At 37.6% G+C, this 18,311-nt stretch overlaps 1 protein-coding gene across 1 annotated transcript in view; it reads left to right on the forward strand.

Moving 5' to 3' along the window:
- The window catches only part of Plxdc2 (plexin domain containing 2), a 403,081-nt gene that overhangs the window by 164,282 nt on the left and 220,488 nt on the right, over positions 1-18,311 (forward strand). The window contains exon 2 of the mRNA XM_050152598.1: positions 125-336. Coding sequence (XP_050008555.1) covers positions 125-336 — 212 coding nt within the window. The remainder of the gene's footprint in view (positions 1-124; positions 337-18,311) is intronic.

An 18,311-nucleotide genomic window follows, 5' to 3' on the forward strand; every position in this document is an offset into this window, starting at 1 on the left:
ACTTTGGTTTCATTATGATAAGTTCATTTCTGATTCTAATGACCAACAGAAGTATATTTTCTACTCTCATAGGTATTCTGTATATGAGTCACACCTAGAGGTAACATGCCTGTTTCTATTTCAGATTGGAAATATGATGTTTCAAAGGCCTTTCCTCAAAGAGATGATGGGGTGGATGTGGACTCACAAGCATACAGCCACAGATGGAAAAGAAACTCGGATCCTTTTAAGGCAGTAGACACAAACAGAGCCAGCATGGGCCAAGACTCGCCAGAGCCCAGAGGCTTCACTGACCTGCTACTGGATGATGGCCAGGACAACAACACCCAGATCGAGGTAAGTAAATGTTCTGGATAATCAATTTTAATTAATTATTCATGATTTCCTTGTAAGACACCTAAACTCAGCCAGGCGGTGGTGGTTCCCACCTTTAAGCCCAGCACTTGGGAGGCAGAGGCAGGCGGATCTCTGTGAGTTCAAAGCCATCCTGGTCTACAGGAACTAGTTACAGGACAGGCTCCAATACAACACAAGGAAACCCTGTCTCAAAACAAACAAACACACAAAAAATGCCTAAACTCTACTGTACATATCCTGTCTCATCTTCTTACTGTATACCTTTTTCCTAAAAAGTTTTTAAACTTTTAAAGAAAAGTTTAATTGGCTGATAAATATGCTGGCTAAGTCATCAGTCTATTTATTCATGAGATAGACAAACATGGGCTGGAAGCAGTAGTGACAGCAATAGAAGAATACAGCCCTGTCTCTAAGGGAATCCACTGTCTGGGAGGTCAAACCACCGTGACCAGATCATGTCTATACTAAGTGACATCTATGAAAAAGAACACTTCAGTGGGGCTTGCAGTAGGGTATGCTGAATTCTTTTGGGATAACAAATCAGAATGCTAACAAAGCAGCTTTGCCCAGGAATGGCTCTTTAGACAAGGTTTTGGTAAATTAAGAAGTCACTTGACTTATAAGCTATCAGTGAGATGCGAGACAAGTATTCTGCTAGAAGGAACCATGTCTACAGGGGATGAGTGTTGGAACTGCATAGCAAAGTAGATTCTTGAGGGGTTAACTCTTCATCTTTGCCTATGACTAGAGAGTTTCATGGGTTATAGGACTTTCATTGCCAAAAAAGGTACATTTTTTGAAAAACTGAGATGAGTACTCAGTGAGTAGAGGCTGATGGCAGAGAGACCATTGGACTAATTACAAAGAGCATCTTAAATGAATAGTTGAATAATATGCATTTCCATGATTAGTGCTTTATTGAAGGCAGGGGCAAAAAAAGTAGAGAAACTCTCAGCTCTATATCTGTTTCTGACCATGCATGCTAGTTTGGCTGAGATCAAGGCAAGGTTTTTCCTTCTTGGACTGGTTGTTCTAGGGGTTGGGATAAGAATTTGGCTGGAATTTGTGATCCAGTCATTGTCTGCTTACATATCCTTTTTCAATTTTATATTTTAGGTGTTATTTTCTCCTAGATGTTACGGTTATAATTTCTGAACTGAGCAGTGTCTTTTGCTATTCCTAGTATACTCATTACTTAGGAGATAACTCGGTTTCATGAAGCAGATGCTACACAATTTAGCAAGTAGACTGAGGAATCATTTTGTTGCCCACAAAGTCAGAGAAATTCTTTAAAACACAGATTGTCAGAGGTATATGTGTGAGAGGCTCAAACATGGCCAAATGGTTTCTCTGTGGCTATAGAAGGTGTTGAAATAAGAAGCGGCGGGGCTGCGTCCCCAACACCCTGACCGCTCGGCTAGCTTATGCCCGAAATAACAACACACAAACTGTATTCATTTAAGAACTGCTTGGCCCATGAACTCTAGCCCTTACAGGCTAATTCTCGCACCTGGACTAGCCCATTTCTAATAATGCGTCTAAGCACCCCAAGGTGCGCTTACCGGGAAGATTCTAGCCTCCGTCCATCCTGGGAGAGTGGAGCATGGTGTCTCTGCTCCAGAGAGCAGAGCTGTCGGGTCTGTCCGGGAGCAGAGCAGAGTCTGACCTCACTTCCTGTTTACTCCTCCCATCTATGTTCTAAGCTATGAGGCCAAGCAGTTGGTTTATTATAATTAACCAATGACCTTCCTCCATCATTTCCCCTTTTTCTGTTTAAACAAAAAAAAGGAAGGCTTTAACTTAACATAGCAAAATTACATATAACAAAACCGTTATCAAATAAAAATTACAATAATCTATATCATAACTAAGGAAAACTATAACTATAGCTAACTATTCTTTAACTCCATCAAAGACTCCAGAAAGATATACTATTACCTAAGCAAACAAGAAATCCAAAACTCTAGAAATGACAGAGACATCTCGCTGCCTGGACAGTCACCCAAAGTTCCTCTGTACCGTTGGGGCATCCATCTTCGGCCTACAGGCCCATAGTTTCCAGCAGACATTTCCACAAAGCAGGAAATTTCAAAGGCAGTCACTATCTGCTTGTCCTGAAGAATGTCTTGCAGACTCTTTCATGAATCAGGAACCCCGAAAGATCATCTCACCTTTAGGCAAGTTCAGCAGTCCTCTCTCTGCGGGTTCTCTGTGTCCAGTTTATGCAATAGTCCAGGCAAGAGCAGTTTCTTGCCCAAATGGCTATCAAACTCCATAAGGATCCTCTTCGATGCCCATCTTCCTCTTGAAGTAGATTGGTGCTGCCAGGAGCAGAGTGTCTCATTGTCATGAAAAGTCCTAAGTTATTAAAACATTTAAAATGCCATATTCTATAATCTTTGAAAAATATGAAGAATGCCTATCTAAAATATATCTATGCACATCTAGAAAATCTTAACTAACATGACTACAAACTTAACTATTATTAATGATTATTCATTAACAATCTATATACATTACAAAATTAACCTTAAATTTAAATCACTAAAGCAAAATCCATATCAATGTAAATTATTCATACCTATATCATCTCCCCCTTTAAATGTAAAAGAACATTTATAAACAATATTTGGGAATATGGGCGCAGTTTTTTCTCTCCAAACTGCTTCCTGCTGAATGGGGGCGTCGTTAATTAGGTCTTTCATGGTATAACCTGTGTGCTAGTTTCATCTCAGTTGGCAGTTGAGCGAAGCAATTTTCTGAAGGTATTCACAGCAACCGTTCAGGAGGGCGTGGTCCATCATACCATATCGGAATAGAAGAAATGAACAGGGTCTCATCCTCTGTGAAAACAAAATAAGAAACTCCTTTCCAAAGTATCATGTCCTTAGATCCAAATTTCAAAGTCAAGGCATCAAAATCTCTACGATGGATTAGTTCAGCAGCATTTATAAACAAATATCTTTTAGCATCTGTTGCTCCTTCCTCAGCATTCAAACAATTCAAAGAGAGCATAATAGTATACAGTATCAAGATTCTCTGTGTATTTTCCATCTTTGTACGCTTTATTTTAACCTCTATTTCGTTTATTTTTACTTTTATTTTATATTCTCTGTATCTCTTTGACCTGGAATAACTCTGTAGACCAGGCTCTCCTTGAACTCTCAGAGATCCGCCTGTCTCTGCCTCCCAGGCATTGGGATTAAAGGTGTTTGCTACCACACCTTGAACTCACAGAGATCTGTTTGTCTCTGCCTTCTAGGCACTGGGATTAAAGGCGTGTGCTACCACACCTTGAAGTCACAGAGGTCAATCTCCCTCTGCCTCCCAAGCGTTGGGATTAAAGGCGTGTACTACCACACACAACTTCTCTTTTTCTTACTTTTTTTTTAAAACTTTTAACTTTTAGCTTGCATATATTTTTAACACACTGTAAATCATTTAAACATTTTCTTTATCTTTGAATCTCTTTACTGTATATCTCTCTTTTTCTGACCACACGAGCCTTTAAATTACTGAGCAATATGAGTAGGATTAAAGCCGTGGCTTTGCCAGCTAGATCCAGTCCATTCCTTAGCTTTCCAGCCTCATGGCTGAGGTACCGGTTGTAGCCATGTTTACTGCCACAACTCTATGGCATTTCAAGGTCCCTGCCAGCAAGCGAGCTTCAGCAGCCTGTGCTTGCAAACCACACGAACCGCCTGCGTAAAAGAGTCAGAGTTTGCCGTGGCAGGACAGCCCAGAAAGCCGGCATTTTTAAACGGCACAGCTTTTTTCCTGCTACAGCTGAAAATCGAAAAGCATGCGTTCAGCTTTTCGTCAACACCATTTAAGTGTTTTGTGGCAGGACCTCTTAATGAGCTGCAGGGTTTTGCAGCTGAAGCTGAGTCAGGAAGCCTCTCTTAGATGAGAGTGCTTGCTTGCTTCTAACAAGCAGAGGAGACCCGAGAAACTGCTGCTACCAAGAAAACATGCTTTACTCTTTCCCAAGCTTTTTCAGGCTTTCTGTGGATTCAGTTGTCCACACGTCTGGGCGCCATCTGTTGAAATAAGAGCGGCGGGGCTGCGTCCCCAACACCCCAGCCGCTTGGCTAGCTCATGCCCGAAATAACAACACACAAACTGTATTCATTTAAGAACTGCTTGGCCCATGAACTCTAACCCTTACAGGCTAATTCTCGCCCCTGGACTAGCCCATTTCTAATGATGTGTGTAAGCACCCCAAGGTGCGCTTACCGGGAAGATTCTAGCCTACGTCCATCGTGGGTTGCAGCTGCCTGGGAGAGCAGAGCATGGCGGCTGTCCGGTCCCTCTGGAAGCAGCGCAGAGTCTGACCTCACTTCCTCTTCCGCCCAGAATTCTATTCTGTTTACTCCTCCCATCTATGTTCTAAGCTATGAGGCCAAGCAGTTGGTTTACTATAATTAACCAATGACCTTCCTCCATCAAGAAGGTATGTTTTCCCCTGGCCGTCCTCACAGACCTTCTAACACCAGGCAGTAGTATATCCACACAGCAATAAATAAAGCTAAAAAGGCCTGGGAATCGGATAGGTGCAGTTTTAGGACCAAAAGTGACTGAGAAATCAATTGTGGGGTAGGCAAGTGTCTGAAACTTCAACATATGGAGAGATCACTTTGGTATCCAGTTCAATGCCGATTCTGATTTCTCTGTAGTAGACTGGACTTAATCATCTGCATTTCAAACAAGTTCATAAGTGGTTCAGCTAAGGTCAGGACACAGGCCCTCAAGTTGCAAAATAAAGCTAGCTGTTAGTGTTAAAGATATAAGAGCTCTGGACGGTGCTGTGTTCCATTGCTTACCAACAAGGAGTTCTTCTGGAGATAATGGTAAAAGTGGCAGAGGCAGCCAGCAGCAGTTATATCCCCCATGTGAGCTCAGACTCCATGACTGAGCAAAGCATAGTGCATAGTGGTCAGGAAGTATGTGATATGTTCATGTAGGAGTGGAAATCAACAGGTCTTCTGCCATAGCACATTCCCAGGTGTGTCATCATCTTATCACAAACTGTCCTTGTCATTATGTAAATATTACTATCCTTGTTAAGGTTTCTGCTCCTATGATAAAGCATCACGACACAGAATAAATTGAGGGAGAAATGCTTAATTTTACCCTGCACTTCCAGATCAAAATCTATCACTGAGGAAAGTCAGTGCAGGGAGGCATGGAGGGAAGGAACCTGCAAGTAGGAACTACAGCCTACTGACCAGGCTTATTTCCTAGGGCCTGCTCAACCTGTTCTATACATCCTAGGGCCAATTAATCACTTGCTCAAGGTTGACACTGTTGGGCCCTCCTGCATCAATCATTATTCAAGAAAATTCCCGATAGACTTGTGTACAGGTAATCTGGTGGTAGCATTTTCTCAGTAAAGGGTTCTTATTCCCAAATGATTCTAGCTTCTGTCAAATTAACCAAAGATTAACGAGCACTGTTACTTATTAGTAATTTATGCTCATGGTTATCGTTTGGACTGTTATATATTTTACTTTCTACAACTAGATAATTTCTTTGATATAAAAGGAGTTACTTGCAAAAGCTTAAGCTGAAAATTGAGATGATTTCTTTGATGATGATTTTTATGGGAAAAGGACTATTTTTGTCATTTTAAAATTTTTATCTTTTTTTAAAAAATTGGCATACAAAGCAATAAATTTTGTTTCAGTATTTGCACATATAGTGTTTAAAAACTCTGTAAACAAAGACTGCTTGTTCATTTCCCAGTCCCTCAGACCCAAATAATCACACAGAAACTATATTAATTATAACTCTATTTGATCAATGACTCAGGCATTTTTTAAATAAAGTATTTTGTTAATTCTTAGAGAATTTTTAAAAATATCTTATTTATTTATTTATTATTTATTTATTCATTCATTCATTCATTTATTATGTATACAGTGTTCTACCTGAACATATGCCTGCAGGACAGAAGGGTACAGAAGATCCCATTATAGATTGTTGTGAGCCACCATGTGGTTCCTGGGAACTGAACCAAGGACCTCTGGACGACTATCCAGTACTCTCAACCCTTGAGCCATCTCTCCAGCCTCAATTCAGGCATATATCTAGCTAGCATTTACATATTGAATTAACCCATTCCTATTAATCACCACAAGGCTGTGGCCTGCAGGTATGGATCTGACTGGCATCTTGCTCCTTCGGCAGCTATATGGCATCTCCCTTAATCTGCCTACTTTTTCTCTATATCTCTTTCAGCCTGTCTATATTCTGCCCTGCTGTAGGCCACAGCAGCTTCTTTATTAACGCTAATAAAACATATTCATAGCATTCAGAGGAGAGTCCCACATCAAAACTTTTCTCTCCCTGCTCCTGTCATTTTAGCTCAGACCTTTCTGTCCTCTAACATTCATGTTACATTGTTCTATTTCCTTTCTTCACCTTCCTTCAAACCTCTATTTTGTCTCTCATGTTTTTCTTTGTGGGTCAATAACGTATACCTGCAATAATAGTGACACCTATACACATTGTTTATCTTTATGAGTCTGCATTATTTCATGTGATAATTTCTAGATCAATCCAGTTTTTGAAAACGTCCTACATTAATCTTGAATTCCACTGTGTATCATTTTGATGTAGCATTTGCAATATGAAGCATATATCAACTTACACTAAGCTAATCAAAAATCCTACTCTTCCTCTACCTTTTAAGTCTAAAACACTTTATTTTAGTAGCCTGATTATAAGAAGAATGAATGCAAATATGAGGTAATTTTTAAACATGTAATCCTACTCGGCAGCAGCATTATGTAAAGAGCTGGGTCTGAGGGCACACATCTGCAAGCCCAGCAGCTGGGAGGCTGTCAGGGGGGTTGTGAGTTGAATGGCCAGCCTACAATACATAGTTTCTCTGAAGAAATGATGAAATAGAGCATCAGAATGTACAGGATTTTAACTACTTCAGTCTTTCAGCCATTTTAATGTTTATAGAAATCAAACAGGACAGTATTTCTATTCAATAATAGATATGTGGTTATTTATATTTTTATAAAGAAAAGAATCAGTTGATATCAAATGTTTCTGCTCTAGTTTTTTTTTTTTTTTTTGAGTGAAAAAGGTTGGTCAAGATTATGTTTACTGTAGCATTTCAAAGGGACTGACTCATGTAGACAATTTAACACAAACGGCCAAAATCAGAAACCTGAGATTAGGGTCTACTAATTAATAGTGATCTGATAGTAACCTGTACTAGAAATTCCCAATTGGTATCATCACTTAGGTGGTAAAAGAACTTGGTAGAATCGTCATGAATGGTAAGAGATTGGCAGGGGAGCACTAAGTGCGATATTCTTATGACTAATCTCAGAATGCTACCGGAGAAGCTGAGATTAAATATATTTCTCTCTGTTCTTGTAGAATGCAAGAATCTCCTCTACACTGAAATATAATTCTAGTTTTAAAAATAAATGATAGGAATAGCATTTATAATAACTTCACAACTTATATGTATTGGTCCAAAGACTACTTCTATGGTATTACAAGAAGCAAACTCAATTATTAGCAGTGAAGCACCATGTGGATAATTCAGTTATACCCCATTCAATACTCTGAAGGACATTTATGGATATTTTTCTATTTTTGTTGCAATAAGGAGCTGACATGTCAAGCTAAGAATAATCCATAATTGAGCGAGATATATTATATCCTATTTTAATCCTCATTATCAGTTTAGAGGATGAGCAATAATTGAAGATATCATCTCTGACTGACTTTCTATTTTCAGTATATTTATTCTTTGCAAAGTAAAAGCCGTCATCAATATTCTAAAAAGAAAATGAATAGAATCCAATCAGAAGTTTACATATTTCTTCCCATCACCAAAGCAGCAGAAACTGAATCAAATCTTATTGTCCCTTAATGTATGATCTCTGGAAATATGCAGTAGAAGAAATGAGACTAAATTCCACCCCACAATAGTCAAGCAAAATTCAGCCTGGAACAAGTAACTAACCCAGGAAAGAATAATAATTCTAAAGGTTAACCTTCAATGTCAAGTCAGGCACAACAGGTTGGACAAAATTTTCACTGCAGTAGATTCATTTAATTCTATGACTAAAGATCTAGTTTTGAAACTCAGATGGCCATTGCTAGCCTTTATTGGCACGGAGTGATTTTTTTAAGAACTCATTGAAAAATAAAAGATACGATACCAATGTCTGGTAATGAGTGGGGTGCTATAACAAAAACCTGGTGTCTACCAAACACTGTAAATGAGTTGGAAGCTCAATCATAGTGGTTCCCACCTTCTTAATGCTGTGACCCTTTAATACCGTTCCTCATGTTCTAGTGACTCTCAACTATAAAATTATTTTCATTGCTGCTTTCTAACTGTAATTTGTTTCTATTATGAAACAAAATATAAATATTTGTGTTTTCTGATGGTCTTCGGTAACCCCTGTGAAAGGGTTGTTTGCCCCCAAAGAGGTTGTGACACACAGTCTAAGAACTGCTGCTCTATTGAGTCTGCCCACATATGGGTCATTAAAAACATAGGAGGAGGGAGCAGGGGTGATAGCTTAGCTGTTAGGAGCACTTGCTGCTTTTCCACAGGATTGACATTTGGTTCCCAGAATCCACATGACAGCAAACAAACCAAATGTAACTCCATTTCTAGGAGACCTAGTGCCTTCTTCTGGGCTTCATGTACACTGCACACATGTTACACATATACATGCACAGGCAAACATTAATATGCATAAACAATTTACACACACACATACATAGTGGCGCTAAGAGTGACGTCACGTAGCTTTAATCCAAGCATTCAGGAGACTTAGTCAGGCAGATCTCTTGTATTCCAGGACAACTAGAGCTACATGGTGATAGTGTCTTAAAAGTAAACAAATAAATAAATACATAACATAGGACGACATACATTTATTATATATGTAATTTATAAATCTCTAATTATAAATTTATGTTAGTTAATTTTTTATTTTTACCTCTTAAGAAATTATATAGAATATATTTTTCTAAGTATTCAGTGGGCTTTCCATCATCTGTCCTTTCCAAAGTACAGATGACTGGCTACAGTCTGGTTTCTACAAAGGCAATAAGAATATATCTAGTAATAGTCATTGTTTTGAATATTTCATACAATAACTTGTTCATGTGTCACTTTGTGCTAGGTAAGGAAGGGATCACATATCCCAAAGTCCAAGATGGGTCTGTAACATTCAGAATGAAAATGTTCTACTAGTTCTCTTTTTGTATTTCCCTTAAAGGAAACTTTGCTGCCCATGCCCTAAGGATGCGTGGGGTCTTAACCTATCTGAACACTAGAATAATTAAACCTCCCTGCCTTTGGGGACCTTGGATTATTTTTATTCCATATGGTACTTCACGCCTGAGCTGCTAAATTGAAGAAATAATTTGGAATCCATTGTCCTGAACTGAATGAATGGAGGATTAAACATGGCTGAAGGAATTTCTTTTTTTGAGAAGTTCTTCCTAACCCTCTGCAATCTGTATTCATGGAATCACAAACTTAAGGAGCCAAGTGTCAGGAACTACCAATATTCATCTTTTAGATGATTTTTCTCCATTTTGCATACTACCTATCACCCTTCTTTATTATTTTGGATTCACATTAAAGATTTTTATGCAGTCAAAAGAACTTGAAAACCTTACAATGTAGGTTAGTTTTTAAATTTAAGTTTAAAAATTTCACTTAGTTACATCTTTTCAGAAAACTTTCAGGTACTTTCAAATTTAAGATGACTATATCTTATACAATGATTTTCCACCTAAAAATAATGGATCTCACTTTTGGATTTTAATGAGTTACAATATAGAAAATGTTATAAATTTCAGAGATTAATATAATGACTATGTTTTCATATTTTTATTGAATAAATTTAAGTTATAATCTCTTTATTCTTAGACTAAAGTGTTTCATATAGCATTTATTATTTAAGTTTAAATATTTGCTGTTGTTATTTAAAAATAGCATAGATATAGATGATTTAAAGCTTCATCTGGTGAAAATATTTATAAAGAACATTTGCAAGCCTTCCTGAGAAATGAAAGCAGTTCATTTGTCTCTTGAAAATAATGATGCTGGTTAAAAGACAGACCCAGAATTATTTCTGTCCTTCTTAAATGTCATTTTAATAAGGAAAGATTTGTCATCATTCTGTGTCTGACAACTAATCAGATGCCCTTTTGTTATTTTTAAACTGAATTTATTTATTTTTTTATCAATATAGCAGCAGATCACATATGAATCAGAAAACTACAAGTAAATATTTAGAACCAACTTATGGAATAAATTTTAAAAATATAGCAGGTCAAAATAAGTGCAAAATAAGTGACAAGGATTAGATAGAAACCTCCTCCAAGTAAGAAATCCTTTTCAACAGATCCTTGCACAGTCACTGGCTATTAAAAGCTCTTTGAAATGGACTATTTTCCATCACAAGCCTAAGGCAAAAGAATTCTGCATTGAAAAGCTGCCCTTCTGGCCCTCACAGTTGCCTTCAAAGAAATTTGTGTCAGAAAGCTTCACAGAGCACTAATTGTTTACTAAGGACTCTCTGAGAATTTAACTAGAGATTAAAATTAGTTGGCTACAATGGACAAAACATTTTGCCTCATTTAGTGCTGTTGGAATTACAGGAGCCAGTTTACCATGTGCTGGGTAGGTGCTGTTCCTCTTTGTTGCTCAGTAGTTGTCATTTTACAAGTTCCTAGTGTTTAGAGATGGCCTTGTGTGTATCTTACATGTGCAAAACTTTATGTACAATCTCTATTTCAGAGAGAGAGAGGGCTGGGGAGCAGGAGACAGGAAAGCGGCATGAAAAAAAATTTAGAAAAAATTAGCATATATTTTTTATTTGCTTTACAAAAAATATATGGTACATTTTGTACACAAAACTCTCTTTATAAAAACCCTGAGAATACATCATCTCCTGTCTTTAGCAATCAGCCTTGGCTTCGTCTCTGCTTTACTCCTTTTGTCTGTAAGTGACTGCTTTTACTCCCATTTTGCTTTGTAACTGTTTGACTCTTGGGAAGCCACTGACTTAAATAGTCCAATGCTCAAAGAAAGAGGAAGTGTGCACAATAATGGAAGACTAGAAGAAAGCAGAGGAGCACTTCACTGAATCTCCATGTCGATGGGGACTGGAAACTAGGCGCCACCACAGTGACTCTTAAGCTACCTGACCTGGGTGCTAACTGAGCTTCCCTGGTACCAGCTAGCATCCTACTGCTTGTAGATGGGCAGGAGGATGTTTGAAGATCTGAGTAGAAGGCAAAGTGCAAGTCTCCTGAAAACGCTGGGCCCTGCTAGGACTCTGTTGCCACTTAATTAGAGACTCATCCATGCCTCCCAGATTTCCCGAAGAGAGTGAAGAATTTTTTAATCTCCTTTTAGGGAGCCAAGAAATACCTGTCTACTAAATCCTTTCAGAGAGATCAATCTGGAATTCCTTTTTCCATTATTTTAATGGAGTATGTACTTACATAATGCTGAGATTGAAAAATATCACCTTATTTTTTTATAATTAAGTGAAGATTTTTATTACAGGTATGATAGGGAGAACAACCAGATGCCTCTGAAAGACCAAGGCAGAGAAAGAAGTCGACCCAACCTGGCCAGTAGACTGGGCATGGCCAGGGCTATCTGAGAAAAAGGCAGAAGAAGCAGGAAATAGAGAATAGGGAAGGATAGTGAAAGTAGCAGGCAGAGTCAGCCAGATTCTATTTTTATATAATATATTTTTTGAGAATTTCATACAATACATTTTAATTACATTCTTTCCCCACTCCCAGCCCTTCTGTATTCACCAACCTCATAGATTTTCTTTCTTTTATCTTTTTTAAAATAACTGTGTTTGGGTTCCTACTCCTAGTCAAAGGCTGAGCCATCTCTCTAGTTTTCTTTAAAAATGTGACCTCTGGTGATTGGACCACTCTCCAGGGAAGAGCCATCACAGGTTTAGGAGACACACAGGAAGAATAGGAGGAAGAGGGAGTGGAAAGGAAGCTAGAGGTGTAACTGGGACTGAGATAAATTGGGGTTAACATGGTCAAAATATATTCTATAAAATTCCCAGAAAATAAATAAAACTATTATGTTAAAAATAGATCTGTATGTGGGATTCCCCTCCATATGCTGTAAATATAAAGGAAGTACTTTGGAACTATTCCAGAGCTATAGGGTAACAGAAGTAGGTTGGGGAAACTAAACTGAATGCTGGGAGAAATGAGGGAGAGAGAGAGAGAGAGAGAGAGAGAGAGAGAGAGAGAGAGAGAGAGAGAGAGAGAGAGAAGCCATGTACCCCTGCCGGAGACAAGCGCCAGAACTTTAGCTGGTAATCCACAGCCAGGTGTTGATACACAGATTAAGAGCAATGGGTTAACTTAATATGTAGGAGTTGGCCAATAAGAAGCTAGAGCTAATGGGCCAAGCAGTGTTTTAAATAATATAGTTTTGAGTGATTATTTCTGACTGAGCATCTGGGAACTAACAGGCTGTCTCCCCTCAACAACACAGTAATATCTATCCATTACTGAAGGCTTGGAGGCTCCCAGAGATGACTGATAATTAGTTCTCTATGTCAGGGTCTGCTGTCAGTAGAACATGACACTAGTGATAAACACATGCAGGCAGAAAAGGATTTGCATGGAGTCGTCCACAGAACTTTAATTCACTAGGTCCTCAGTACTCTAGAACGCATCACTCACACTCAGTGTGTGCATCTCCATCTATTGGTGCCTTTAATCTCTGAAAATGCCCCCAGAGACACATGGTACACTTTCCCAGTTACAGACCTTTCTCCATCATGTCAAATTGAAAACCAAGACCAATGCATCCATTTGCTAACTAAAACAAATAAATGCATTAAATTATGTGGGCACCATGTATAAAATGATAAAATTACATATAAATTAGTTACTAGAATAAATGTAGTTACCATTATGTAATTATGTGGGGATCAACCACATAATTAACCATGCTGGAGTAAATTTGTTAAACACATTCAATTTCCTCTCAATTTGTAAAAGTTTATGCCACTTTCAATGATAACTTACGTGGAGACCCTTTGGTTTTTGAAATAGAGTCTCACTTTCTATCCAAGGATGGTCATTATTTCCTCTAGTCTTCAAGGTGCTAAGATGGTGGGCATAGCCCATGAAGGCCTGGGATAAAGCTACTAATTTGTTTATAATTGAGTCACCGGGGGTTGATGTTACACTGGCAGATCTATGGCTCCTAAACCTTGTATTTCTGGCTCCTGCTTCCAGCCAGCCTTTTACTGCTCACCCACATATAGTACTCTTCTTTAGCTCCTGACAATTGAGTGTGATCTAAATGTTGAACTGAATTCTCCATGTCTATAAATTGAATCCCTAACCCTAATCTGACTACTTGTGAAATAAAAGCTTTAGGAAGTAACAAAGGTAGCTGAAATCAAGTTTTGTGGTCATGTAGAAACGGGGAGATTTTTCTGTCTGTTTTCTTACTTCATGAACACACATTGAAAAAGACCCCAGCCTGGTCTACAAGAGCTAGTTCTGGGACAGGCACCAAAGCTACAGAGAAACCCTGTCTCGAGAAAAACCAAAAAAAAAAAAAAAAAAAAAAAAAAAGAAAGAAAAAGACCATATGATGGCATGACTAGAAGATTGATACCTGGAAACCAAGAGGAAGGGCCTCCTCAGAAGCTAATAATTATAGATAGTAGACTTACTTCTACCCAGCTACTACAACTTAGAGAACTATATTAATGCTCCATAGCCATCTGGTGAATGGATTTTATTATGAGAGTTCAAACACATTCAGATACTTTGCACCCATATTATATTTTTTCCAAAAAATGGCCCTTAGTATATCCTAACCTTGAATACATATCTTCTAATTTAAATTTGACGTATGAAGTATGCAAGATGACCTCAAACCTACTGTGTAACTCAGAGTGAGACTGAGCTCATGATCTTCCTGCCTCAGACTCCTGAGTTCTGAGAAGTATGGGGAGACTGCCTGTTTATTTCCTGACTGCCCCAAAAATCAGCCAGAAACTATGTTAATTACAACACTATTTAGCTAATAACTCTAGCATATTCCTAGCAAGCTCCTACATCTTAAATTAACCATTTTCTATCGATCTGTGTATTTCCATGAGACTGTGGCCTTAAAGAAGGTGCCTAAGGTTCCAGTGTGTCCTTCTTTGGCAGCTACATGATATCTCTCTTACTCTCTTACTCTCTGCTTACTCTCTATATATTTCTGCTGGGATTTTGCGCCTGGCTTTGCTCTGCTAAACCTTTGGCCAAAACAGTAACACATATACAGAAGAATATTCCACATCACTGGGATGATGTCATTCTTTATTAAAGAGTACTACTTTTCAATCATGTGACCTCATGATTTACATGACTATAAAATGAAAGACAGTTCCTTTGGCCTTCATACCTGTTTACTCATGGCTTACTTGCCAGGGAGTTCACAACACTTATCTCTGAAAGAAAGACATCACTTAATGTGCTAGACTATCATACTTTCTCTTCTTAGGTGAAATCACTGGTGTTACTATGCTGGGGAGAGTCTTCAAGTTTTAGCATACATTTACCTTTGTATAAGTTCATGGTCTAGAACTTATAAGCCATGCATCCTTTATTGGTTTGAAATTTCTAGGCTATAGTGCAATGGAAAGTGAATTAGGAGACTGGATCATTCACACCCTTACCACAGTTTGCATGTATGAACAGAACCACTCATAGCCATATAAAGACATGCTTCAGTACATGTTAAGTTCCAGTGAGAAACTAGATACCCTTGGCCATGTTTTCTTTTGTACCCCAGTAGCCTGTGTTTAGAGTGACTCATTGGACAAAGTTAACAGTATCCTAGAACTCCAACCCAAATGAATGAGAGCGAGCCTGGGATGAACCTAGAAAGGTGAGGCCATCCTTTAGGGCTTTTGGAAAAACTCAGACTTTATTTCTCATGATTTTGTCTGTTTTTTTGTTTATTGAATAGCAGTCCCCAATAACTTGGAAAGTATTTTTAAACACAAACTGAATATGGCTTGAGTATATTAGCAATAGTCAAAATAATAGTAGATATTATCAAATCCATTTTTTATTTTCAGATAGTAAACATTTACAATGTACCTATAGTCTTTGTTCAAAAACTTCTAGTATAATTCTAATGTGAGTTTTATCTTCTTAGGAGAGAAAATGCTGTTTTCAATATTCATAAAACATTTTATCATTCTTAAAGGAACTTACATTCCCAGAACATCTATCCTTAATTGCCATTCCTACCTCTGCACATTTGAATGTTACCTAGTATCTTTACCTCCATTTTATTGATCATGTGGTTTAACCCACAGACATCATGTGTTTTGAACCTTTCTTTGGGTCACAGGTTATTATAAACATCTAGTAAAAATTATATTCAGCAAAACTCACTTTGGGCTTCTTATGCACCTGGCAATGGCTTATCAACTATTATTTTGTTCATTCTTGTAATATCTTGCATAAGCCTATTTATTAACTGAGCTTTATGAAGTCAGAGTGAGAATGAAGAGATGGGAATGGGTGGTGAATGGCAGCTGTCCCACAAGCACCTGTAACTCTATCTTCTGGGGATTCAATGCTGTCTTCTTTACATTATGGGCACCTACATTCATCTTATGCCCATAATATCCCCCCACATATACATAAAATTAAAAATCCAATTTAATCTTTTGGTAACAGAGATCATGGTATATTTTTAAAGATAACACAGTAAGTACCTTAGATTTCATTCATCCATTTTGCATTTTTTTATTTAATCAATGCCAAATCAAGGACATTAAAGTATTGAAGGGGTATGTAGACCATGTCTCTTTGGAGCTTAGGATCTAATGGAATATAAGAATAAAAGACAAATTAATATATAATTATAAATACAAAAGTATGTGATGTTTTCATAGAGGTTATTGATTGGAGCTAAAGCTTGTGTTAGAAGACCCTTCTAAAGGCTGAAGCCTGAGTTCAGAGGTCACTGAAAGTCATGTTAGGGATTTGCATATTAGAAAACCTCTTGCCCTCATTTTTCTTGTAAATAATTTAATTCTCAGAGAATCTCCAAGGCCACTTACTAAAGTAGAGATTCCAGTAGGGCTATATGAGCACTTCTACCCATTTTCCCCAGACACATACTTTGACCACTTCTCTGTGAATCTTTCTACCTGTACCACAGCTTGTCAGTCACCTATGTAATCAAAATGGTATCAGTGCTTTTGGTTACTAGACCAAGAAGAAGAAATCTGAATTAAATATATGTCAGTCACATTTCTGACATATTGACAAAGTGACTGTGAAAGTTAATTATAAGGAGGAAATGATTATATTGGCTCACAGTTTGGAGATGGAGGCTGACACTGGATGATCTGATTTTGATGGCATGTGATAAGGTGACACATAATGGTTCTACAACAACATGGAGACAACTAAATAGACTCATTCTTAATATAAACAGAGCTGAGAAGTTTGAACCTTGAAGATGTAAATCTTGAAATCTAATAATTGTGGGTAAAATATACTTCTCAAAGCATGAGAAATTTTCTAACTTATTCAGTATATTTATGACAGTGATTTTAATTATTTAAACACCTTCTAGTCTATCATCATGGCAATGGTCTCTGGAGCCTAGGTACCATTATCAACAAACCTAGAACAAAAGAAGACTTTTAATATTTCATTTTGAAAGTAATAACATCTGTTATTAAAGTAAAAACTGTGTTACATACAAATTGTTTTTGAAAAACTACTGAAAAATAAGCACAATATGGAAGTAACCACATGAATCTTTAAAAATACTCATCAAGGCATCCATACATGTCTTTCCCCCTTTACTCCTTGGGAAATACAGATTTATGAATTATTTACTGTGGAGCTAGGCTCTGTTACTAATTCAGTAATGCCTCCTGCATTAATTACCGTGGCAGTTTGAAAGAAAATGCCACCCAAAGTGCCACTTTTGGAAACTATGACTTTTTGAAGTAGGTATGACCTTCTTGGAGAAAGTGTGCCATTGTAGAGGCAGCCTTTGGGGTTGCCTTTGCTCAAGCCATGTCCAGTATCTTAGTCTAACTCCTGTTGTCTGTAAATCAAGATGTAGGAACCCCAGTTCCTTCTCTAGCAACATGTCTACCTAAACACCACCCTGTTGCACCATGATGATAATGAACTACACCTCTGAAATGTAAGCCACACCAAGTCAATATTTTTTCTTTATAAGAGTTGCCTCTCTCTCGGCTTGGATTTCTTGACTAGCTATATTCTGCCCTGCCATAGGCCAAAGTAGCTTCTTTATAGTAATAAAACATATTCATAGCATACAGGAGGGTATTTGACATCATCTCCCCTTTTCTAATTAAAAAGAAAAGTTTAAATTTAATGTTGTAAAATTACATATAAAATGGTTATCAAGTAAAAAAAATACTTACAATATTATAATATCTATTCGCATTTGGAAAAATCAATGGAAATACTCTATTATCTATCTTATCTTTGTGAGTCTAAAGTTTCATATCTGAGTTTACTTCTGAGTAAACAAGAAGTGCATTGCAAGCAACTTCCAAAACACTAGAAATGATGGAGACTTCTGGCTGCCTGGACAGTCACCCAAAGTTCTTCTGTAACCATTGGGGCATCCATCTTCAGCCTACAGGCTCATAGTATCTGGCAGAATTTTCAGTGAAGCAAGAAATTTGAAAGCCTGTCACACTTATACTGATAGTTTATTGGACATTTTCCTCTGTGTCCTGCAGAATGTCTGGCCATTTTTTTCTATGAAGTAAGAGCCCTGAAGAAACATATCACCTTGTTTTGACAAAGTTTAGCAGTCATTTTCCTGTGGGTCTTGAATGTAAAATTTATTTAGTATACAGTCAGCAGTCCATGCAAGATCAATT

Source organism: Alexandromys fortis, unplaced genomic scaffold, assembly GCF_014885135.2.
Source record: "Alexandromys fortis isolate MF-2015 unplaced genomic scaffold, M_Fortis_MF-2015_v1.1 scaffold_54, whole genome shotgun sequence".
Taxonomy (NCBI): Eukaryota; Metazoa; Chordata; class Mammalia; order Rodentia; family Cricetidae; genus Alexandromys; species Alexandromys fortis.